The 25,649-nt window shown below is 40.1% G+C and overlaps 1 protein-coding gene and 1 long non-coding RNA gene across 2 annotated transcripts; both read right to left on the bottom strand.

Annotated features, from left to right (window-relative positions):
* Window positions 1-5,896: 5,896 nt before the first annotated feature.
* Window positions 5,897-11,096, bottom strand: LOC110683061. The gene is made up of 2 exons (XR_002503552.1): window positions 8,331-11,096; window positions 5,897-6,391 (listed from the first exon to the last, which is right to left on the bottom strand). It is a non-coding gene; the product is annotated as an uncharacterized LOC110683061 (long non-coding RNA).
* Window positions 11,097-12,387: 1,291 nt separating this feature from the next.
* LOC110683060 (probable pre-mRNA-splicing factor ATP-dependent RNA helicase DEAH5) lies at window positions 12,388-17,212 on the bottom strand. The gene is made up of 2 exons (XM_021859409.1): window positions 13,831-17,212; window positions 12,388-13,070 (listed from the first exon to the last, which is right to left on the bottom strand). The coding sequence occupies exons 1-2, from the start codon at window positions 17,073-17,075 to the stop codon at window positions 12,677-12,679; spliced, it is 3,639 nt and encodes a 1,212-aa protein (XP_021715101.1). The 5' UTR covers window positions 17,076-17,212; the 3' UTR covers window positions 12,388-12,676.
* Between the last annotated feature and the right edge of the window lie 8,437 nt (window positions 17,213-25,649).

Here is a 25,649-nt window from a genome sequence, read left to right as displayed (position 1 = left end):
TGGACATCCAAAAAACCCCGAAACAGTTCTCTTCATCTCTCATTACATCATCATCGCTACTATTGTACTCATTTTCTGGTTCATACCTTGGATCGATATCAACATCATCATAATGCTCATATGACTGATTATCTCCCCCATTCTCATTTTCTAGTTCACCAGCAATATCAGCATAGACTTCATATGCATTTGTGGGGCTTAAAGGTTTTTCACCATAGCTACTAAATATATCTGAAGGATAGCTTTGCGTAGTCTCTAGTTGAATAAAAGAGGATATGTGAGGCTCAGGCACAACTGAGGTAGTGCTATAGTGAGGTGTTTTAAGGCTCTTATTGAATCTTGTTTTGTATTGATATTCTCATGTGGGACTTGATTTTGGATTTGTGTTTCCACTTGGCCAGATGCATATTGTATTTTAAGGGCTCTTTTAGGAGTTAATTTCTTTCTACTTTTTTTAATTTCTTCATAAGAAGTTTGTTGGCCATTGTACTCAAGGAAGAAGACCAACTGAGGCACATCTACACCATGCACTATTTAACAATCTATGGACTTCATAGCCATAGCAATTGAGCTCATGGTTCTAACTTCATCATCTGTGTATACTCTCTTCAACCCCAATTCAAATGTCTCAGAATGAGGTTCCGAGCAATAAATATGTTCAACAACATTATACTCACCAAACACTTTTTAACTAATTCTACTAAGTACCACCAACAAAGTTCATCTGTGTCTACTTCGAAGTTCATAGAGTGCCCTCCTGCATATATTAATACGGAATTCCTCTTCGTAAACAATCCACCATGCCACATTTTAATAGTAACAACTTCTCCAACCACCAACAATCCACCATTATTCTAACCTTTAGTATTGATTGTATTTGCCATAAAAAGTTTTCTGGTTGAATAGCCTTCAGTAGTGTTTTTCGATATAGCTGGGGTTGTCCTCAATAATCGATACGAAAAACTACATCCAATCGTGGTGATTATTGTAGCGATTATAATCATTATAAATGTTGAACTCAATATTAAATATTTTACCAATAAGCTATGACATATATTATGTATTCTTTGTCAAATAATATTTGTATATCTAGTGTAGAAAAGACTTTTTGTATCGATTTTGGGTTTTAGTGGCGATTGTAAACGATACGATTTTCCATAATTTTATAAATGAGCAAAAAAAGGGTGGATATGTGTTATTATGTTTTTCGTATCGATTTTATATGGGATTACCATGGCGATTGTAAAATGATACAATTTCTTTTACTATTTTACAAACATACATGCATATTGTAGCGAATGTACAATCAGTACAAAATAATCGCTACGAAAATTTCTTGTAGTGAGAGAGGAATATCTTTTACTAAGGACCTAAGGTAACCCGCTAATTTTATTTTTTTTACCGGTTCTTTGGGTTGCCTATAATGTTAGATTAATTAGGGAAGGGTTAGTGTATAATTGATTATTCAAGGTTAAATAATAGTTGGGATTAAAATGGGAAGATACCTCATAGTTCGGATTATTCATGTTAATTTTTCCTAAGTAAAATTATAACAATTGAATATTAATAAATAACTATTCATTGAGATTATTTCAACAAGTAACCACAAGACTATATTTATTCTTATGTATAATTACAAACATTAGTTAAAATGAATTAGATGAATAGCATATAAAGTCAAAACATTTCACTTATTTAAAAATGGAGGGAGTACCAAATTGGATTAAATAATGGAAAATTGGCTTAAAATAATCCCAACTATTAGTAGTGTATGCAAAATAATACAACCTCAGTTATTTGCTATTAGCGGTACCACATTTTTTGTACAAATGTGCAAGATAGTCCGCTTGCTACGGAGAAGGTATCTCGAGGAATATTTCGTCTATATCCATTATTATATTACTTTTTAAAAAAAAATACATATTAAGTTAATAATTTTCATATAGTAATAGGCTCGTTAGTTAAGTTCCTTTTTATTGATGGAGGACCAACCTCAACTCAAGCCTCTGTAAACCAGAACTAGCTTAGGGATCTTAGTTCTTTTTAAACGCTTTTTGTATCCTCTTTTAGTTCTAAGGTTATTCAAGTAAGAGGAAATTAGTTATTTTGGACCTTTTGGTCGGTGAATTTGGGAAAACTTTTGGTTTTTAGAATAATTTTTTTAAATCTATTATATCAATATAATAATGCATTTTAATACTTTATTTACTTCCTTTCAAAAAAATAATATACCCTAATTACTTTAACGTGATAGTAGAAATTTTTTACAGTACAGATTTTAACTAATCTATCTATCTATAACTAATAACTAATACTAAAGTAGTAATCGCTGATGTCATCTTTTCCCAAAACCGTACACATGGCGCTACCTCATGAAAAATTTTCCCGCTCAAATGTTAAGTCCATCTATCTATATACCTAAACTATATTAGAGTTTTTTTAAGGGAATTTTCCCTCCTAAACTCTTTTTTTCATTTAGATTTTTGCAGAATTATTAATGTGTATAGAAACTTTATACTTTAATATTTATTATTATGATGGTTTTTTAGATCACATTTTTATGAGACTTCTATACATTTTTAGGAAAAATTGTCAAAAATAATACAACCTTTAAGCAATCCGCCAAAAACAAGTCAACTTTTTGATTATTTCTTAATAATACAAACTTTTGAGGGTATCCACTTTAAACAAGTTATGACCTATTATTGACCTAATTAACAGGTTAGATGAGACACGTGTCATAATATTATTGATATGACAATTTAAATTGATTTTTTTATTTATTTAATGCTTTTAATTTAGATTATTATAATATTTTTTTTATAAAAAAATCACCAACTCCACCATCAGCCACCTTCCTTCCCCGGCGACCTGCCAAGCCAGCACCGGCGCCGGCCGCACCCAGATCCCCCTCCCCCAACGCCGGCGCCAACCTTCTCCCCCACACGTCGCCGCCCCTTTCTCTCTTTTCCCTTCCCCCACAAAACCACCATTACCGAAACCCTCCACCAGCCACCCCCTTCTCTTTTCCCGGCCAACAACCCCCTTTCCAGCGCCGAACCCCCTCCCCCGTGCGTCGCTCCATCATCCACCATTGAACTGTCGCTGCCCCATATTCCTTCTTCAACACAACATCGCAAGAGCAGCGACCAACCACCGCAATTCAAACTGCGCCGCGCTGCCACCTACTCACACCAACCAAAACAGCTCCCACCAGCCAACGCACCATCCACAAAACTGCCAGCCCGCATCTCCAATTCCAGCAATTCCCAGCCATCAACCCGTAGTAGCAGCACTCAATTCGAGGGTGGTGGATGGGTTTTAGTTAGTTTTACGGGGGGGGGGGGGAGGGAGGGAGGGTTTTGAGGAGGGCGGTTTGGTGGTTCAAGCATTCAGGGGGAAGAGGAAAGGGGACGCGCGGGGGAGGGGGTTTGGCATCGGCACTGGGCCAGAGGATTTGGTCGTGGCCGGCGGCAGGGGTGTTGGCCGGGGAAGGAGAAGGAGGTGGTAGTGGAGGAGATTGGTGATATTTTTAATAAATATTTTAATTGTTTTTGAAATATAATGGCTACCCAACTATTGTAGTTGGGTAAAAATATTTTAAGTGTTAATTGACCATGAATCTAGTTTTAATTAAGAGTTAGTTTGTTAAATGAATTTAATAAAAAAAAAATAAAAAAATCCGGTTATGAAGGTTACAGGTAAAATAAGGTACCGTTCTTTTGAGTTTCTGGCAGAGCATAGCAGAGCAGATTTGAGCAATATTATTATTATTATTTTATTTTAAGTATTATTACTATTATTATTGCATTTAATTATTATTATTATTATTATTATTATTAACAAGTGCATACCATTGATTTAGGTGAATGAAAACATAATTAGATGTGTACCATCTTTAACATATATTAATAGTAGAAAGATAAAAAACAATAGTTTATCATCTTCAAATTATTACAACTACATATCAAAATAGGAACATAATTAAATAAGACTTTAACATCGTGGTGAATTAACCATCTACCTCCATGTGATCTTCACTTTCATCATCTTTATGGCCGCTTTGATCTTCATTGTCATCACCTATTGTCGCTTTCCGATCGATTAGCCCTCCAAATTAGGCGTGCTATACGAAGTCGCATTTTGGCCATACTATCTTTGCGCCATTGTGCAAACATAGTTGAATCTGCTACTCCTATATTCGCATCATGTTGAATGATTGGTATGCCAAGCGTATGCATCCGAATAAAATAATATTTTAGTATTATTATTCCTTCAAGAAAAAATATTATGTGTTATTATTATGATCAATATATATTTAGAAATTTTTATAAATTAATATTATTATAAATATTAATAATTTTTATTGTGAATTATTATTATTATTATTATTATTATTTTATATTAATTATTATTATTATTAAATATTAATTATTATTATTAAATATTAATTATAAATTATTATTATTATTATTATTAAATATTATTTATAAATTATTATTATTATTATTATTATTATCTCAAAAAAGACAAAGTCATACAACCTACAAAAAATTTATTGGGAAGCCGAGATACAATCTGGGCCCCCACTCCTCTAACTATAGCAAATCCTATTCTGGTGAAGATATTATTATTATTATTTTAAAGATATTATTAATTATTATTTTTAATCCAGAGCAGATTTCAGCATAGCAGAGTAGCTCTAAAGAACAGGGCCTAACTTGTTTAAAGCAAAAACCCTCAAAAGGTTGTATTATTCAGAAATAATCAAAAGGTTGACTTGTTTTTGGCGGACCGCTTAAAGGTTGTATTATTTTTGACAATTTTTCCATTTTTTTATACTTTAATTATTAACTATTATGATGGATTTTTAGATCACATATTTCATGAGACTTATATTTAATTTGAATTACGCTCATTAAAAATCGAGGATGGTTCGAATATTATCAAGTTAGCCTAACATAGAACATTACCTTTGTTCCTTTCGTTCATTAGTAACCTTCCGACTTTTCTTATTTGTGGGTTTTATTTTAACTTAAAATCTTTTCCATTTGAAACCAATTATATATTCATAAGCTAATCTTCTATTTTTCCAATCAACAGATCCAAATAAACCCACGTATCCCGACTTTTCCATATAATCCCTTTTTCCAATCAAATGCCCAATTTTTTGATGTGTTTTTGGTTAACCTCCAACAGATCTTCTTCCTAGTTTACCCAACATTCGAGGTACGAAGGTCAAAAAAAGAATGTACATCTTGTCATCTTGATACAACTCTTACAAGAAACATGCTTTAAGGGATTAACTAATTACTACCTCCGTTACATATTAATTGCAATTTTCAGATATTATTTGTAATACACAAATATAGTGGTCCATTAATATGCTACACATAGCGTCAATTTTGCATGAAAGAGGTGTTAGTAAAGATGAGTTGAAAAAAAAAAAAATCGATTACAGTGGTAAAATGACTACTGTACATTTGTTTTTTGTTTTTTGTTTTTTTTTTGTAAGAACTACTGTATATTTGTTCCTTAATTCAAATCAATAAAAGTTAGAAAATAGTTCCTTTATCTCCAAATAAAAGTTTTATTTCACCTAATACTCTTGCCCTCATTTATTCCACATCGACTAAGAGTTGGTGAGAAACTAGTAAGTTACTTCTTTGTTTGGTTTTAATTAATCAAAGCCTACTATACCATTTTATCAAAATAAATTAAGCTGACGTTTAAAAATTCGTTGGAAACATTTAAACAAGAGGTAGGGTATAAAAAAAATAATGGTACCTTTGATTGGAAATATAATGTTGCCCAAATTGACTGCCTAATTGGCAAATGAGTTTTGGGGGCGCGACTAGTAGTTTCGTGGGACAGAGTCCAGCAAAGAAAAAGTGAGTCAAATTCAAAATTCAAAGAGACAAGTATAATTCAAACCTCGTTAATTCTGGTTTAACAATCATGTCCAAACAACAAGTGACACAACCCCCCAAATAATTTTCCATCTACAGTAGTTACTACTTACTAGTTTCTCACCAACTCATAGTCGACGTGGAACATAAAAAAAAATAAAGAAAAAAAGAAAATAATCGTCATCCTTAATAAAAACAGAGGGAGTAAATAATAATGGTCGAGGCCCAAACGAAGGTGGGTGGTTGAGGCAGTAAGGGTGTGGTTGTGGGTATGGGACTATGGGTGGCTGCAGACGACGTTGTGACTTGAGTGCAGGCATGCAGTAATATCACTAGAGCAGCAACAATGCCATGTAAAAACCTTTGGCATGCCAAATTTTATCTCATTTGCTGATACAGTTGTCTTCAGTTTCTAATTTCATACTCGTAAATTTAGTTTCTTATGTCATTTGCCTCCGAATTTTACATACCAACATCTATACCTGCGACAACAAACAAAAAATCAAGGAGGCACATCAATAAGGTCATAGATAGCAAAACCGATAAAAAATCAAGGAGGCACATCAATAAGGTCATAGATAGCAAAACCGATGTCCGAAAAGGGTGAAAATCGAAAACGGATACTCATGCATTTACTAACAAAATTAATAGTAACATGGACAAAATCAAAAAAAAGTTACTCCGCAAGACATTGTTGCAACGATGGGAGGATAGGTACCCTTTACAAAAATAGAGTAAGTAGTTATAAACTTCCTCGTCATAATCACTTATACTTCGTACATTAGAGCCCCATATATACAAGATTCATACCCATTTGACAGCTTCCCAAACAAATAATTAGTCTAAGCTTACCAACTGTTTGGAAGACAACAGCATTTAAAACAACTGAAAACTTCAAATTTGGCAAAAATTTAGTCCCTTTCATTGCTATTACCTGGATTATCATTTATCAACCAGACTTCAATCCCATAAATATTACAAAGTATTAATTTTATTTTGACATGAAATCGGAAAGGACTCAAGGAACCTTTCCAGTTTCCACCAACGAATCTAAACGGGCCATCTATAAATTCCAACCACTAAATAAGCATATGTTCCTACGAGTGGCTATGACTTCCTAGATAATTTGACAAGTCTATTATTATCAGCCAATCATATCTATTAAGACTACTACGACATCAACATAATACAACTAATATAATTAAAATTAATTGTAACATTTGACTATATGTAGTTTACAAAAAACACCTTTGACCATTGATGAAAAAAATGGTAAAATCTTCATATATTAAAATATAAATTGACACGAATCTAATAAGACTTCATGTGATGACTTTTATATTTATATATATATGGTTAAAGTTAACAAATTTTGGATTTGAAAAGTCAAATAAGACAAAATTTTGGGACATAGAGTATTATTATGAACACACACAAACCCGATCCAAAATAGAAACCATACAGCGGCCAACGCCATTAATTCAAGGACATGACAATGCAATGCTCTCGGAATTATCAAAGGTTAGCAACCTAACAGAAGCAACAAAGATGTCTTACGCAAAGAAGCATGCAATAATATAAGAGGCAACAAATATGTCTAGACTTTCCTCCTGCCAAAAATGTCAACAATTTAGTAGATACAATGGATGATGCCAACATAGTGAGCATACCATATTACCATGTAATCGTGGAACATACATAAAAAGGTTAAACAAAAAAACAATTCTTGGGATGTTCAACTAACTCCACAGTCTGCCATAATCACAGGGGGTGTACTGCTTAAGGTTTTGTCAATAACTAAAGCAAATTCAATAATGGCCCTTAGAGTAAACAATAGTACTCCCTTTTAACCTCCAAGATTGCCCCAATTTCCTTTTTGGTGTATTACTTTACGTTTGGCCCATACCATAAATGATCATGAGAGACTGCCACATAACTCTCACATACATTACTTTTGAACCCACCAGTTTTATCTCGCATCAACTCCACCCAACTAAAACTTAAAGATATACTCTAATGGCCAATGGGGCAACCTTAGAGGGACGGAGGGAGTAGTATTAAATCGAGTTTAAGTAGACTCCACGGGCTTCTAAAAGGTGAAATTTAGCCCTACAGGCTACAGCAAGACACCACAAGAAAAAACAAAGCATGGAAACTATCAACACTACAATCACCTTCTCCAGCTCAATAATGGGATTATGGGACCCTGCTTAAATTCTTTTCTACAATTCCACAGTATGCCTAGAATTCAAAGGGTAATATATTTTTCCAATGCACAAAATTTCTTCCTAGTTAATCTTTATTCTTCCAAGAGGCAGCGTGGAGGAAGTGGTGGTCACACCCCATAGTTGATGTCCAAAAACAATGCATCAAGGAAACTACTAAGAAACAGGAATATATTGGATCTACTTTTTCACTAACCTCCTTTGATTTCAATGAGCTGTGTTGGGGTGCAGAAACTTCAAATGATGTGAACCCCACCAATGTCACGTCATTAATCCAATAATTCCTGCCTCCCTCCACCAAATCATCTCTGTTGAATAACTTCCATAAGAATCTCACAACCAAATGTTTCCTTGACAGGAAGAATCCTGCACGACACAACATACCATTGAAAAAGAGCACATTCAGCTTGAAGAATCAATTTCAGAGAAACATCAGCAACAAAAAGGACTTGGAGATGGTCTGAGCTAAAGAAACATCTCTACAGTTAAATATAATGTAAGCTCAATGATTTACTTCAGCCGCTGTAATACATATTGAGACACTATCTGTCAGGCTGACAGAAGCATAGCTATTGAAAATAATTATAAAAAAAATAAAAAAAAAATAAAAAAAAATAAAAAAAACACCATTCAAAGTCAAACACTACCTTAGAAGTACTACGCACCCATTTAACACGAATGTGTGACAACATTAATGGAAAAGATATAGAGCCTTTATCCAAGAAAAAATTGATAAAAATATTAGGGAGCCTTTATACAAGAAAAAATTGAACAACGCCTTAGTCCCAAAATGATTTGGGGTCGGCTAACATGAATCATTATAAGGAACCGTCCGACAAAGAAAGAGCATCCAAGTAAAAATTGTAAAATTTAAGAGTCTAAAAAGATTACCAAGAATAAAATTAAGGAGTAGTAGTGATAAAAACGTGTGAGTAAATTAATCTAAGAATTCTGACACTCAGCTTATATCACCGTGATAAACAGTAGCTAGAACTTCAAGAAATCTGAGATCCTATTGACACCAAAACCATCAAGACTGTAATATGCAGACAAATTTTGCTGAACAATACTCATGACTTCATAAGTGACATTATACATCTGAAACAAGCTAAAAAAAAAAGGAAGGACGATTCAGAAATATTTTTCAAAAGCAGCCTGATATGCTCCAGATTATACATTTCCTACAGACCCCCAAGAAAAAAGGGGCATTTTAGGATGCCACTCAATTGCAAGGTATCATCCAATTACAGTCTCAATGCTACATTGCTAACCACACATATTGAAGTCTGTAGCCATCACAATCAGAAATGCAAGGGTAAGAATCCCAAAATCCACACCCATTAGCCATTATAGACTCATAATTGGAGTTTTCAAGCCAAAAAAATCAAGCAGTTAAACTGAATAAGATATTACAGTGATCCTACAAAAAGAAATAGCTCCTTTTGCACGCCAAAGTAAACTCAATGAACTTATGAACCATCCTCATTTTGGTTAGTAAAAAAGTGAGAGACCAATCAACATCTTTCATCTGAGAGAAGTTCAATCAGTGCAAGTTCAAAATTTGGTCTAATATTTGACAGAAAAGCATACCGACAAAAGCATAGAGATAATAAGCTTGGAAGATAGAAGTTTTTCCAAATTAGGAGAATAATGTATAACCCTTAATACTTATTACCTTTTCAGTAGCCTTAGCTTGAATCAGTACACTGAAAGTGAATGAACGCCCATGTAACTAATTATCGATATCTGAAGACCATAGTATCTAATTCTCACAATAATCTTTCTTAGGTTGTTGGAAAACCTCAGATGCTTGATGCTTTTTAGTATAGTGTTCCAAACCTTGAATCTCGCCAACAGCAATATGCTAAATTTCGTATAAAGTGGTTTCTACTTTCCCCAACAAAGTAAGAACTTTCATATTGGAGACTTGGCACTTGATATTCAACAAAACTTTCAGACAAAAGAAATGGGGGCATGCTACCCATAAAGGAAAAAACAGAACTGTGTAAAAAAATAAAAAGAACCCACAGGGTACTAATTAGTGTTTTAGTCAGTTAACTTTTATTCAGTACAATTTGAACAATAGGGTCTCATGAATACCCCACGCATTCCATGCCCCATCTAGTGCACAGTTTAGTAGTTAGTAACGTAAATATACCTAAAAATTCTCAACATATATGGGAACAGTCATTTGATTAAACACTATTACCCTACCCCCTCACAAGAAGAGGACTGCAATAACAGCTAGACAGAGTACCAAAAAATGACATATGAGACACAAAGGACGTATATAGTAGTTTTATTCTCTCCAGTAAAACCATCTAATAATTCAGGTCTGTGATAGAGCCAAACTTGTATTATTTCAGATTGTATATCAAAGAATTAGTGCAGCTTCCGATTCCAGTCAAGTAAATTTATCATCAGTATAAGTGTAGAACAACTTTCCATGTTCTATTACAAAATTATGATGCACAACTTATTTCTTCATTATTAACTATGGGGAAAAGGCATGTAACAAAAAAAAAATATACACATTTTTCTTTCATAACTAATCTGGTCCTCACTTGTAGCAATTGCTTTTTAAATTTCTGATTATATATCAGTTATTACACAACCAGCTCAAAGGACAAAGACTAAGAAACCATTTATGCTCAAGAAGAATGCCCATACAAAGGGTGTGGGTAATGATCTACTCAGGAATCTATTAGTTGGTGTGGCATCAGAAAGCAAGGAAATAATAATGTATGACATTATCAAGGAAAAAAAAAAGGGAGGGGCGGGGAGGGGGGGGAAGTGGAAGTCTTTCATGATGCATCAAAATGTTTGGACAGTTTATGTGGACTTAACATGACAAACAAAAGGGAAACATTAAATATGAAAGAATTAACCATCCATAGCACACTTCGTACTAAAATATGATAGTTGGCATAATAAGGCTTTAGCAATTCATGCCCAAAGGCAGAGCCATACCTCACATTGCACGAAATGTCTTTTGAAGAGTACAGAACTGTACAAAATATCAGCAAATTCCTGTTCAAGCAATATCCACTTTGGTGACCTTCCTGAAGCATTTCCTACATTCTGTGAACAAACTTCAAGAATCATGAAACCATGACATCCAGTCATCAACCAATTATATCAGCGAATTTTATCTAGCAGCACAACAGTAAATCCCGAATTCAAACAAACAAAAGGCAAAACCAAAACCTTATTCCCAAAAGGATAGGATCAGCTGCATAGACCAAGAATCTCTCATGTATTCAAGTTGAAGTAAATATTCAATGCCACAAGTAAAATTCAATATTCCTTTTGCTCATTCCAAATTCAATTCACAGGACACAAGACAAGTTAACTATTACACTTTGTTTGGATAGAAGGAAATGGAAGGAAAAGAAAGGAAGAGAAAGGGAGGGGGACAAACTCTCTTGTTTGGGTAAAGGATTGGGGGAAGGAAGGGAAAGGAGAGGGAGGGATCCATTTTCCCTCCCTCTTTAATAAGCATAATCCCTCCAAATTTGGAGAGATTTGGAGGGAAAATGGAGCTCACCTCCCCCTCCCTTTCTTCTCTCTTCCCTTCTTCTTCTATCCCTCCCCTTCCTTTCCTTCCTTGTTTCCTATCCAAACAAAACATTAGTCTACAGAGGGTTATACTGATAAAGTGATTATCATTTGAAAGGAACTCCTAAGCTGCAAAATGATCCTTCACTCTTCATGAATCTCAAGATAGGATAAGCATAATGTCAATCGTAATTTCCCTGAAGCATATAGTATACATAATATAAGTGTACAACTTGAAACTAGAAAACACCTTGCCTGTATGGCAAATCTGATAAGAATAGGCAATGCCAATACTGGCATCCAGCCAGACATTCTTACTGATCAATTTTCAAGTAATGATACATCAGCAACACTGAACACATAATCATATGTCAAACAAGTGGTATCCATGCCCCCCTGAAAAGGTGAACAAGGATTCCAGAGATCCATCTTTAATAAAGGCACAAAAACAAAATAACAAACAAAGAAAAAGGAAAAACAAAATGATTAAAACACTTGAATTTCTTACCCTCTTATATGCCACAAAGCACATCAATCGAAGACTCAGAGAAAAGCAACAAGCCACTGAAAGCAGCTCAAACAAACTCCAACAGAAAAAGTAAAATGATGTCCATATGCATAAGCAGTTTAACCAACATTCCAAAAGAAATTTACACATACATCCTGCCTTTCATTATATAGGGTAAAAACACATGTCTCTCAGATTCAAACATAAGATTCTGCATTGGCAAATTATATAATTTACATAAAGCTGTATAGTTGAAAATTTTCCTAGTAAATCACAATACAGAAACAACATCAAGAGACAAAAACTTCTGATTTCAATAAAAGAGATGGAACTCCAAAATTTTACAAATAGAGAGATGTATTTTCTATAGAAAGAAAAAAAAAAGTGAAGCAGATATTGGCATTACATGAATAAACTCAAAAACATACATTCAAAGGGCACATTGAGGAGACCTGTTATGAAAATCGAAGAGAAAATTAAGCACGCCTTTTGCTCAAACGCCAAGAATTAGGCTCATGATATCTATCATAAAGTGGTTCAATACGTTCTTGACGCTTCCGCTTGCTCATTTTTGTGGGATCTGCAACTTTGAAAAATCTAGGAGCCAACTCAACAAGCCACTTTGGATCCACAACAGTCACCTCCCTCATATATTCTTTTGTGGTCATAACCAATTCATGGTAGATCACCCAATCTGGTTGTCTCTGAAATAACGCACTGCTAGGATGGATGTAAACAGGCTGATTTTCGACCAGCGTTCTGTAACCCTCCTGTGGATCTTTCCTGGCTGCATGAAAGAAAAATCCAGCAGCGATTGCTTTCCTTATTTTGGTAAAGTCCTTCCCAGCGCTCACAACATCCAATTTATACCTAAGAAAAGAAATTAAAAGAATTTAGTGAAACAAATCTAATATGTTTGGCCTTCAAAAGTATGCTAACTGTATGAGTATTTCAATAGCACCAAATCCAAAAAAACTAAACCAGCAAAAGCAAGATTTAAATATTTTAAAAACTTAAACCCAAGTAACAGATCCAAAAAGACGAAGAGTATCACCACAAGCACATTTGACCCAAAAGTATGATACTCTCTCTGGCTACAATGAATAAGATTCCATATTCAAAAACAATCTCAGAACTTGTTATAAAATCAATTTGCTGTTTATAAACTACTGAGTGCTAACAAAAAATTATATAACTCAAGGAATATGGAAAAGATGTAGCAATCCCATTCCATTCTAAATTAATTCGAAGAAGTCAATATGACAAATAAATATATAAATAAATACACAAATCTCCCAATTCCACCATCCAGGGCCCAAAAGAATTATTCTCTCCCACGATATGTTTGGTTATAGCTACAGCAATACAATTTTAAATTTAACCAGAATGACACAACATAAAATGTCACAATGCATACTATTATTCAATTAATGATACCCATCTTATCTAATGGGTTGACTGAACTAATGCTCATTTCAAACTCTTTGTTTCTCCCCTACGCATTCATCTACTACAATATTTTACAAATGATTTTTTTTTTTTTTTTTTTTTTTTTTGTAAAAAAAGTGCCTCTCTGAGTGTATATGAACAGTGCAAAACTAGGTAACAGGAATATCACAAGATGGCTTACTTGTCCATAATACTGAGAAGTTGTTTCCTGACATCTTGTGCCCTACGCAAAGATCGGGACTGGATAAAATTTTCAAAGCACCACGGTCCAGAAAAATTTTTTGCTTTCCAGGCCTCATAGACAGCAAGCAGTGTTAGATGATCCCCCTCAGGCTGGAAAAATTTAGCCCTCTTTTGATCTGCTTGTGCTTGTTTCTCCCTAGGTCTGTAAAACACATTGCCTGTTGTAATCATTGCAATTATGGTCAAAATCTCATCACTACAGCCAAGGTCCACACTGGCCAAAAGCATCTTAGACAACGGGGGCTCCATGGGGAACTCTGCCATCTTCCGACCCAATTTGGTCAGAAGGCCTTCCTCATCCAACGCTCCCAGACTATACAATTGCTCCATAGCAGAAATAAGTGCTTGAGGAGAAGGAGGATCCATAAAATCAAAGGACAGCAAATCATTAATGCCCATTGCTTTCATAGTCAACGTAGTCATCCCAAGATTGATTCTCTGAATCTCTGGAATTGAGGTGGGAGACATTTCATTCCGATATGCACTCTCTGTATACAAACGATAGCATTTCCCAGGCCCCGTACGCCCAGCACGACCTGCTCGTTGCTTGGCTGATGCTTGTGAAATTGGGGTTATAATAAGAGAATCAAGCCCCTGCTTTGGATTATATACATTTTGCTTTGCAAATCCCGGGTCAACCACATAAAATATCCCATCAATGGTCAAAGAAGCTTCAGCAATATTTGTAGCCACAACTACTTTTCTCTTCCCAGGAGGGGCAGGATCAAAGATCCTAGATTGCATTTCACTAGGAAGGGCACTATAAACTGGAAGAATTATTAATTCAGGGACATTTTTGCCAAGAACTTTCATTCTATCATAAAGACACTGGCATGCAAAATCGATTTCCTCCTGCCCAGTAAGGAAAAGGAGAACGTCACCTTCAGGCTCTGTCAAGTGAATCTGTAGCACTGTGATTAAAGCAGCATCTAGGTAATCAGTCTCAGGTTGCTTGGTATACAATATCTCCACGGGAAAAGTTCTGCCAGGGATAGTGAAGATATTACAATTAAAAAAGTAGCCTGAAAATTTCTCTGCATCCAGTGTAGCAGAGGTGACAATCAAACGAAGATCAGGCCTCCGATTAATTAGCTGTTTGAGCAACCCAAAAAGGACATCTGTATGTATAGTTCTCTCGTGAGCTTCATCAAGCATAACAACTGAATACTGACTTAGATTTTCATCAATCAGGATCTCCCTAAGAAGCATACCATCTGTCATATACTTAATCACAGTATCTGGACCAGTACAATCCTCAAATCGTATAGCATATCCAACTTCCTCCCCTAATCGACAACCAAACTCCTCAGCAACTCTCTTGGCTACTGACATTGCTGCCACTCTACGGGGCTGGGTACACCCAATTTTACCTCTAGTGGTGTAACCTGCCTCTGCAAGATACTGAGTTACCTGGGTAGTTTTCCCAGATCCTGTTTCACCAATCACAACCAAAACCTGGTTATCATGCACAGCTTGGATCAACTCTTTCTTTAATTTGTAGATGGGCAAGCTATTCCTTTGCTCCTGGATAGACAGCTTGGACTTCTGGCCAAATGCTAGAGCCTTACCATAAGCTTCCTTCTTCCATTCTGGCATATCATATGCTGATAAGCCAACACCTCTCAACTCCTGTGCAAGATGTCTCTCCCCAGTTTCTGGCATTGGATCTTCCCAAGGACGATTAAGATCCTTTGGAATTGAATCAAGCATTGTCCTCTGCTGTTGCTCCCTAACTTCTCTTCTTTCTTTTGTCAGAGCAGACTGAAGAGCGGCTGCTCGACTCATGGAACCCTCGGGATTCTTAAAGATTTTAACAGGTGACATGTCAGCAGAGTATCGTGTTTGACCCTGAAGAAAGGCAGGTTCATCTTCGTTCAATTCTATCTCAAGCTCTTCTTCAGCTGTTTCTTCCTGATAAAGCATCCCATCACCTTCATCATCGAAACTGGGAAACTCCCTCACACTCAGAACCCCTGACGCAATCAGCTGCTGTGTTTCCCACTTTTCTGGAGAACTCATACGCTTCAGAGGGCGACGTGAAGAACCAGACGCATTCTCTTCACCTAACGGAATCCCAGAAAGACCTATCCTCTTGTTTGACCCTATTCCACTACTAGGATTCGCCCTTAATGTATCATCTTGTGAACTCTTCTTCTTCAGAGGGAGCAAATCTTTCCCAGTATCCTGATCCACATCCTTCATTGAGAAACTCAACTTCTGCCCCGAAACTGAAATCACCTTCACATAAACCTCTTGACCCCTCTTCACAACATCTTTAGGATCAGCAATCCGCCTATTTGCTATCTCAGAAACATGAACCAACCCCTCCTTACCCTTAAAATCATGTAATTGAACAAAACACCCCATTGACATTACTTTGGAAACCTTTCCCTTATAAACCCGAGTCAACAACTCAAGTTCATCAGACTCCGGCCTCTGATTCCTCCGATTGCTACCACCTCCCCTCCTATCACCCCCTTCCTCATCACCACTCCCATTCTCATACCTATCTCTCCTACGCCGTTCCTCCACCACACGCCCTTCCTTCCCATGTCGATCATCATACCGCTCATCATCACCTTCCCTATACCTCTCCTGCCTATCATGTCTTCCTCTCTTATCCCTATCCCAATCCCTTTCTTTATCCCTCCCACTCTCTCTACCCCTTTCTTTATCCCTATGACTACCCCGATCCCTATCCGTATCCCTATCCCTACCTCTACCCCTACCACCCTCTCTATCTCTATCCCTATCGCGCCGATCCCGGCTCGTCTCACCCCCATCTTTATTACCCTCCTTCCTCCGCCGCTCCTCCGCCTCGGCCTCAATCTCCCTCTCCAATTCCTTAACCCTAGCTTTACCATCAGCAATCGACAACCCAGAAAAATTGGAATCACCCTTCCCATCAAAACCCTTGTTCTTAGGTTTAGGTGGTAAAATAGCATGAATAATCGTCAACAAAGTTTTAACAAAGTAATCAGGCATTTCAGCACCGTTTTTCTTCAATTCACTATCAAATTCATCGACTGTCTCACAATTATGACCTAGATCAGTGATGAATTCGGCGAGAACTTTGTCGCCAACACCAACATGAGTTTCGAGTTCAGAACATACCTTTGATACGAGAGAGATATACTTCAAAGTCTGGAGTTTGTCGCCATTGGTTTCCGCTTCAGCTGCCATTGTTGCAGAAAATCGAAGTTCGAAGGTTTACGAATTTTTTCGGGTTTAAAAAAAAAAATGAAAACCCTTGTAAATGATTATGATTGAATAAAAACGTTTATATTATTAGTTTGGGCTTTGAGTTTGGCGGTTTGTGCTTTCACCTCTTTTTGTTAATTAACTTGGGTCGCTAGCTCGCATATATAGATCCCAACGATAATTGTTTCGGGGTTTTCTGATGTCCTGCGGGAGAGTTACAATTCCGAGACTGGAACCGGACGCCTGTACCTGCAAAACAACGGAGACTCCTGGTGGTGGGAGCTCCGCCTCCAACGGTCAAGTTAGTACTTGATTAAGGAGTAATTAATGCGGAAATTAAAGTGATTAGGTCTCTCTAGGTGAGAGTGTTTAATGTAGGTAATCTGTTTTGTTAGCGTGATCAGCCTGTTATCTCTGTGTAATCTCTGTAATCCCCCTTAATGAGGATTAAGGGAGGTATTTATAACCTCGGGAAACGTGCCAATCTAGGTTTAGGTTAACCTTGGGTTGATTGGGCTTCCCTCGGAAGTTGGGCCTAAGTGACCGGTTATCCCAGGTGTCATGGGAAGGACACGTGTTGTGTCGTAATTGGTCCAAGGTGGACGGATCATTGCTTGACACGTGGCAGGCTCCTATTGGCCCATGTGACGGACACATGGCGGAACCTGATTGGTCCACTTGTCAGATGGTGATTGGTGGGAGCAAAATCCCCTAATCATTTGCCCCTCACAGGTGGCACGTGACTGGTCACGTGTTACCTGTGACAGGTGTCGAACTGTAACAGGCGACGGCCTGCTACAGGTGTCACTCGGCGAAGGGCCGAGAGATTCTCCCGCCCAAATTTTGAATTCTGGAAGTGACCCTTCGCCTTCTCTGGCAGAGAGTTGGAATTAATTCGAATGAAAAGATCTCAAACAATAAGGAACGAGGAAGGTTCGGATCGAAGATCTTCGCGAGACGGCCCTTCGCCTATATAAAGGAGTGTTGACTTCAGTCATTTTCACACTTGAGAACTTTTTGAGAGAACATTAGGACCCCTGAACTTGCTCTGACATTTTGGACTTTTCTGCCTACCGCCTGCTCTGACAAGCCGACTGCAAAGGATTTTCATAACTTCATCAATCGTCACTCGTTCAGGTAACTGTCGGTTCTCTTACTCTTAATTTTCTTTTTATTTTATTCTTTTTTTTTTAAATGGCACCACGGAAGCACACGACACGACCTAGGTTAGTGATCAGTCGGTCACCGGGGACGGCTGAATCTAGGACTAGGAGTGCCGCCTACCCTTTTCCGGACCCATCTTTGCCCTTTATACAAAGTCCGACTGTATCTGTGTCTATGCAGAGCATGATGGCCAGAACAAAAAAGACTGCCAGGATCTCAAATTCAGACGGCTCCTCCCGCAATGTGCCGATTAGCGAAACATCTGACCAGGCGCCAGATGTGGAAGTGAAACAAAGCGGCTTGAAAGCCAGCTGTTCTGAGGGAGGAATCAAAGTGACCCCTTCCCATTTCTCAGTTGACAATTCTTCATTCTCTCCTGCTCCTTTTAAAGGAGAGGAGGCGGGCCCCTCCGGGAGAGGGAAGGAGTCGTCCTCTTCGGACTCGTCAGAGGACGATTCCGAGTCTAGCTCTTCTAGCCATGCTTCTCTGGACACAGAAGAGAAAAACAGTCGCCTGCAAGAGGCGAGGCTTTCTCACGCAGTTGAGAAGGGGGACAATTGGGCGGAGCCATCCGCCTCTTACCGAGAGCAAAATACCCCCTACTACTGCACGGTACCTCGGGGCCGGATCACATCCATGCAAGAGAAAATGGAGAGCTTTATCGCAAACCACACAATGGGCCCCGGCTTTTTAGTGTTCGTGTCGGATCCAGAAGACACAGTCGTCTGGCCGGCTGGTACCAGTTATGATAGCGCCTGCTTTGGCTGCTACGAGGCGGCCATCAAGGCTGGGCTGCGCTTCCCATTACATCCGGCTGTTCAGCGGATCTTGGATGGGTATGAGTTGGGGTTATGGCAGTTAGCCCCGAACTCCTGGGTCAACGTACTCGGCTATGTGGCCGGGTGCGAACTGCATGGGGTGGAGCCGAGCTTCGAGGCTTTTCCCACATGAACTACCTCAGCCGGACCCCTAAGGTAGGCGGTACCGGCTGGTATCAATTGACGAGCCACAGGGGCTACCTGATGACGAGAGGTAAAGCAAACAAATGGAAGGACTGGCGGTGCACCTTCTTCACCATTGAGAGTTCAGACACGGAGCTGAACAAGCGCCTCAACAGGTGGAACAGGAATCCGCTCCTTCTTGCAGGCGGCCGTAGCATGCCGCCTGTTCCCCCCAAGGCTAAGAAAGAGATCCTGGATAAAGGACTCTTTAAAGTAGAGTCGAGGGTCGACTCTACTTCAGGGGTACGAGAGCAAGTACCCCTGCACTGCGTCCCGAGCTTCAAATGGCTCTACGACGAGTACTTTTTGGCCGCCTGTGGCCTCAGCAGTCGGTCCTCAAGAGGTAGTCGGCCTGTCGAATACTCTGCTGTTCCGTGCATTTTTGTTATAACTTTTATTAACTTTGCTGTTTGTTTTTGCAGCGGACGCCATGAGCAAAATTACCGCCTCCAAGACTGCGGCGGCCATGTTGCGGGCCTCCATCATGCAACAAGCTTCAACCGACTCCCCCAAGAAGGGGGCACCCTTGGTGGGCTTCGAACCTTTCACCCTCTTTTTGGAGTTGTGTTTATGCATATACTGACTTTTTTCTTCTTTTTTAGACGGGCGCTCCAAGAGCTTCTTCTTCCCAACAGCCGGACCCAAAGGCCCGGAGGACGACTGTTGCGAGCTCTCCTGGTTCTGCCAGGAAACATGCGGCGGCTGAGAAACAGCCAGCCACTTCTTCTAAAACTCCAGCTGGGCCGCCTAGAAGTATGAAGTTGTCCTTGTAAATTTTAGACTTGCTCCCTTTTTTACTAGGTTTAATCCGTTTGTTTATGCTTGATGCAGCCGGCCCTCAGGAGCCTGACTTGGTCGAGGTGGCCAAGTCTATGATCAAGGCCGTTCCTCCAGCTGAAAGGGAGGCGGTCAGGGGTGTCGGCACCCTTGACCTAGACGGGATTGCAGGGGTCCTTGCTGAGGTATACTTAGCATATTTTTGAGTATTTGAATTCCAGGACGCTTGTTTTCTTTTTGTTTGGAAACTGACGCCTGTTCCCCTTTTTACTTAGGCCCTGCTCCGGGTGAACGGCCTTCGCAAGCCGCTTGACCGGAAGAACAAAGAGGTAAAGGCTGCAAAAGCTATGGCCGCCTCTGACTGTGATAAGGCAATGTTTCAAAATGCCCAAAATGAAGTTCTGACCATTGATATTCTTTATTATCAGGCGCAGGCTACCGCCGCTATCCGGGCTGAGTTAGAGGCGGCCCAGAAGAGGAATGGCGAGCTGGAGGCGACCATCAACAACCTCAAGGCCGAGCTGATACCTCTTCGCCGCAAGATGTCCTCATACGAAGCCTTGGAGAAATCCTTGGCCAACGTAAAGGAACGCCTGGTGACCCAGGAGAAGAGTCTTACTCAGGAGCTCTCGGAGAAGGCCGAGCAAGAGAAGAAAGAGCTGGTCCGGGAGATGATGGAAGACTCTTCTCAAATCCAGCGCATGACTTGGGGCCGCCTCTTCCCTAATGCCGACTTTGCCTCATGGGAAAAAAACGTACCGCCAGTGTTCTAACACATATAATCAAGAGATCCTGGCGGCTGCTGAGGAAGAGGCGTTGGAGGAGGAGAAGCCGGTAGTGGCGCTTGTGCCGCTTGGGGGTAATGCATCAAAAAAGGATGCAACTGAATCCAAGTCCAGCAAGAAGAGTGCTGACCAGGCGGCATCTACTAATATTGAAGATATTCCCCCTTCTTAAGCTTTATGTATTCTTTCCACGGCCTGCGTGCCGTTTGTTTTGTATTTACCCGACCAGGGGGCCGGGGCTCTGAATATTTTGCCGGTCTTTAATGACCGGCTTCTTTTAAATGAATTTTTTGTTTTGCTTCTAATTTGTTCAAGTATTGAATATTCTGATATCCAATTGTACACTACCGACTGTTTTACATGGCCGATAGTTGCAGACAGGTACGGATAGTTAGTCACGCCGCCTATGCCCCTGGACGACTGGTTGTCTGTTTCCAGGATAGACGATCAGTCGGCCATTTATCCAATCGGTATTCGAACCATTTTAAACTGGATCCCTTTTAGGCAGGCGGTCCTGTCATTTGCAAAATTAACCAAGTAGGAAAGTGGTCTGACCAAGTAAACATGATTGTTACCTAGTTGCCAAGTAACTGAGTAGTAGAGGTATCAAGCGGTGGGTACCGGTTGTTCCCCTTGATTCGCCAATGTTTGTTGGCTATTAACCCGAGTGGTTACCTAGTAGGAATAGGGGTTTGAGTGCCCCTGTTTGCCAAAAAACAGGCGGTCTACTCAAACCTTTTAGGTTCCATACCAAGTTTGAGGGAGTGACTATGAGTTAACGTTGGTGTTACTCAGTCGTCGTCACTTTTGCTTGAGAAGTAGAAGTACCAGGCGGTGGAGGCCGGCTAGACCCCTTGATTCGCCAATGTTTGTTGGTTATTAACTCAAGAAGTTGTTAACCTAGCAGGAGTAGTGGTTGAGAGCCCCTGTTTGCTAAAAACAGGCGGACGACTCATACCTTTTAGGCTCCATACTAAGTTTGAGAGAGTGACTATGAGTTAACGTTGGTGTTACTCAGTCGCCATCACTCCTGCTTGAGTAGTAAAGGTACCCGGCGGCGGAGGCCGGCTGAACCTTTTGATTCGCCAATGTTTGTTGGCTATTAACTCAAGAGGTACCCCCTGCATTTATCCCAAGTAATACAGGCGGTCATCTGACTCAAATGTCAACTGCTACCACTGGTTTGGTTAGTGATACAGTTATCCTTGTCTCAAAAACGGCTACATGGTTGCCCTTGGGGGCAGTCGTATAGGTGCCGTGTAATTAGTTTATAGAGCAATGTTCCACCCAAAAGGGAGCTGCTCTCTGCGACGAATTTCATCCGGAGGGATGCCGCCGGACGCCTGCTATGATGTTGGGACAGGTCATATTAGTTTTGAAGATTTGATCAGTTGGCTTGGCGCCTAGTCTGATCATTCGGCCTGTGGCCTTGGTTAGTTCTTGGTGAACGTAGGTGCTAAGTAAGAGGAGGGTTGCCGCCTGTTTAGGCACAGGGTCGGCCAGGCCCTAATCTTTTTTAGCTAAGTATAAGGGGGGTGGCTATGTGTTTGGAACCAGTCGGCCCTCTTCTATGGAGAGTAGCCGACTTTATGTCCAGACGGCATGCCCCTATGGTGAGTAAAATATTCAATGGAGAGTAGCCGACTGTAAAGGTACAGGCGGCATGCCCCTCTGAAGATAGAGTAAAGTACTCAATGGAGAGTAGCCGACTGTAAAGGTACAGACGGCATGCCCCTCTGAAGATAGAGTAAAGTACTCAATGGAGAGTAGCCGACTGTAAAGGTACAGACGGCATGCCCCTCTGAAGAGAGTAAAATACTCAATGGAGAGTAGCCGGCTGTAAAGGTACAGACGGCATGCCCCTCTTAAGTAAGAATTTAAACATGGAGAGTAGCCGACTATTTGTTAGTAGGCGTGCCCCTCTTAGTACAAAATTGAATATTAAGTGCAAACTTTTATTAAGTAGCCCTTAATTATTTACATCATTCAAAAGAAATATTTCTTAAGATTATCTACATTACAAGTTCGAGGCAACGGTTGTCCGTCTGGTATTTCCAGCCGGTAGGTACCGTCCCTGACCTCTTTATAGATTCGGTAGGGTCCTTCCCAGTTGGGAGTTAGTTTGCCAGACTCATTAGCCCTACCAACTGCTTCCATTTTTCTAAGTACAAAGTCCCCCACTTTGAGTGGACGCCTGTGTACTTTTTTGTTGTATGATCTAGTCATTCTCAGGCGGTAAATTTCATGGCGCAAGACAGCATTGCCCCTCCTTTCAGGAAGTGAATCTAATGCCAGGCGCATGGCTTCTCAGTTTGCCTCTTCGTCATATAGCATTACTCGAAGAGTCGGCTCGTAGTGTTCTATTGGAAGAACAGCTTCCGCACCATAAGTTAGGAGGAATGGAGTTTCTCCAGTCGCCCCTTTTTTAGTCGTCCTAATGGCCCAGAGAACATGTGGTAATTCATCCGCCCATAGGCCGCCTGCTCGTTCAATCTTTTTCTTGAGACCGTCTGAGATGATTTTATTAAAGGCTTCTACCTGGCCGTTTACTTGTGGACGGCCGACAGATGCAAAGTAGTGTGCAATTCCTTGGTCACCCAACCAGCTTTTGAGAACAGGCGTCTCAAATTGGGGACCATTATCAAAAACCATAGACATGGGAACCCCGAACCGAGTGATGACATTTTTCCAAATGAATGAAATTACATCCTTCGTCTTGATTCCCTTTACAGCCTCCGCCTCTACCCATTTAGTGAAGTAGTCGACGGCAACAAGTATGTACCTCCTTCCGCCTGTAGCAGGCGTATATGGACCCAGAATGTTCATGCCCCACTTAGCAAACGGTAGTGGGCTATGAATGGTAGTGAGGTCAGTAGCCGGACGGTGAATTAGCTTGCCAAACCTTTGGCACTTGTCACATTTTTTCACCATCTCCCTTGCATATGCTTCTAAAGTAGGCCAAAAGTAGCCCTGCCGCCTTGCCCGTTGAGCAAGCGTCCTACCGCCTATATGAGAAGCACAGTAACCAGAGTGAAGATCGTCTAGTATCTCTCGTCCCTTCTCTGGAGTAACACACTTTAAGAAGGGTTGAAGGTACCCCCTTTTGTGAAGTTCTCCCTTTATTATTTCAAAACAGGTTGCTCGTTTTTTCAGTGCTGCCGCCTGTTGATGATCATCCGGCAGGGTACCCTTTGTCAGATATGCCCTGATTGGATCCATCCAGGTTGAGCTTCTGTATAGGATTCCAATAGGGTTTTCCTCGATGCTTCTCTTCTCCATTACTTCCCAAAAAACAGTTCGAGGAGTATCAGAGGAGGCGGATGATGCTAATTTTGACAGTGCATCCGCCTGATTGTTTTCTGATCTCGGCACTTGGATCAGATGGAAATCCTCAAGGGAGCCGACTGCTTGTCGGACCGCCTGTAAATACTTGATCATGGCCGGAGGGTTGCGTCATATGTCAGTCGCCAGAGGGCGAAGGTACGAGTATGCTCTACGCTTCATTTGAAGTAGAGCTTCCGTCCACATATACCTTCCAGACTTGGTCTGGAACTTGAGAGTCAGGAGGACGAGTCATCTCAACAATAAAGTCAGCAAAGGCTTGCCCCTTCACTGCTTTTCTAGGCTCGAAAGTAACTTCGAGGCTTTGTATTTCTATGGACCATTTGATCATTCGGCCTGACGACTCCATGATGGTCAGTGGCCGCTTGATAGGTTGGTCTGTATACACGACGACTGCATGTGCCAAAAAGTAGGGCTTCAATTTTTTAACAGCCATGAAGAGTGGAAGACCAAATTTCTCCACTAAGGGATACCTCAACTCGGCATTTTTCAGTACGTGACTGACAAAGTAGACCGGGAGCTGACAGCCGTCTCTGATGGTACGAGGCGACTGCATGTCAATGACCGCCTGCACCTTCTCAGGGTTCGCCTCTATTCCTCTCTGATTGATAAGGAATCCGAGAAATTTTCCAGACTCAACTCCAAAGACACATTTCTTGGGATTGAGCATGACATGGTGCCGCCTGAGTGTGGCGAAAGTTTCTCGGAGGTCCGACAGATGATCTTTCTGAAGTTTAGTCTTGACAATCATATCATCAATGTATGCCTCGACGTTTCTCCTAATCTGATCAAAGAACACAGTGTTTATCATTCGCTGGAAGGTAGCCGGGGCATTCTTAAGACCAAACGGCATGACCGTGTAACAGTATAACCCCTGATCAGTGACGAAGGCCGTCTTCTCCTGATCTTTCTTCCATAAAGGAATTTGATGGAAACCAGAGTAGGCGTCCATAAAGCTCATCAAAGCATGACCGGCTGTTGAGTCGACCAGATTATCAATTTTAGGCAGAGGGTAACTGTCTTTGGGGCAGGCCTTATTTAAGTCTGTGTAGTCTACACACATTCGCCAGGTGCCATTCGGCTTTTTAACAAGCACCACATTTGCAACCCAGTCTGGGAAGTAACATTGCCGAATGAACCCTGCATCAAGTAATTTTTTAACTTCGGCGGCTGCCGCCTGACTTCTTTCTTCGCCATGGTTCCGCTTCTTCTGCCGTACCGGCTTCTTTTTCGGATCCACGGCCAGTTTATGTACCGCCAGATCAGGACTAATGCCTGGCATTTCATGGACTTCGAATGCAAAGATGTCCTTGTATTCTTTCAATAGTTTGTGAAAGTCGTCACCCAGGACTCTCAGAGCAGTCGTCCCAACTTTGACTGTTCGCTCAGGACGTGAGTCGTCTAAGATCAAGTCTGTATGCTCACCAGCCGGCTGAGGGCGGAATTCATCCGAACGCTCCTCTGCCAATGATTGCTATTTTTTGTCT

This window comes from Chenopodium quinoa, unplaced genomic scaffold (genome assembly GCF_001683475.1).
Source record: "Chenopodium quinoa cultivar QQ74 unplaced genomic scaffold, ASM168347v1, whole genome shotgun sequence".
NCBI lineage: Eukaryota > Viridiplantae > Streptophyta > Magnoliopsida > Caryophyllales > Amaranthaceae > Chenopodium > Chenopodium quinoa.
Note: the sequence above shows the minus strand (reverse complement) of the source record. Positions and strands in the feature narration are given on the sequence as shown.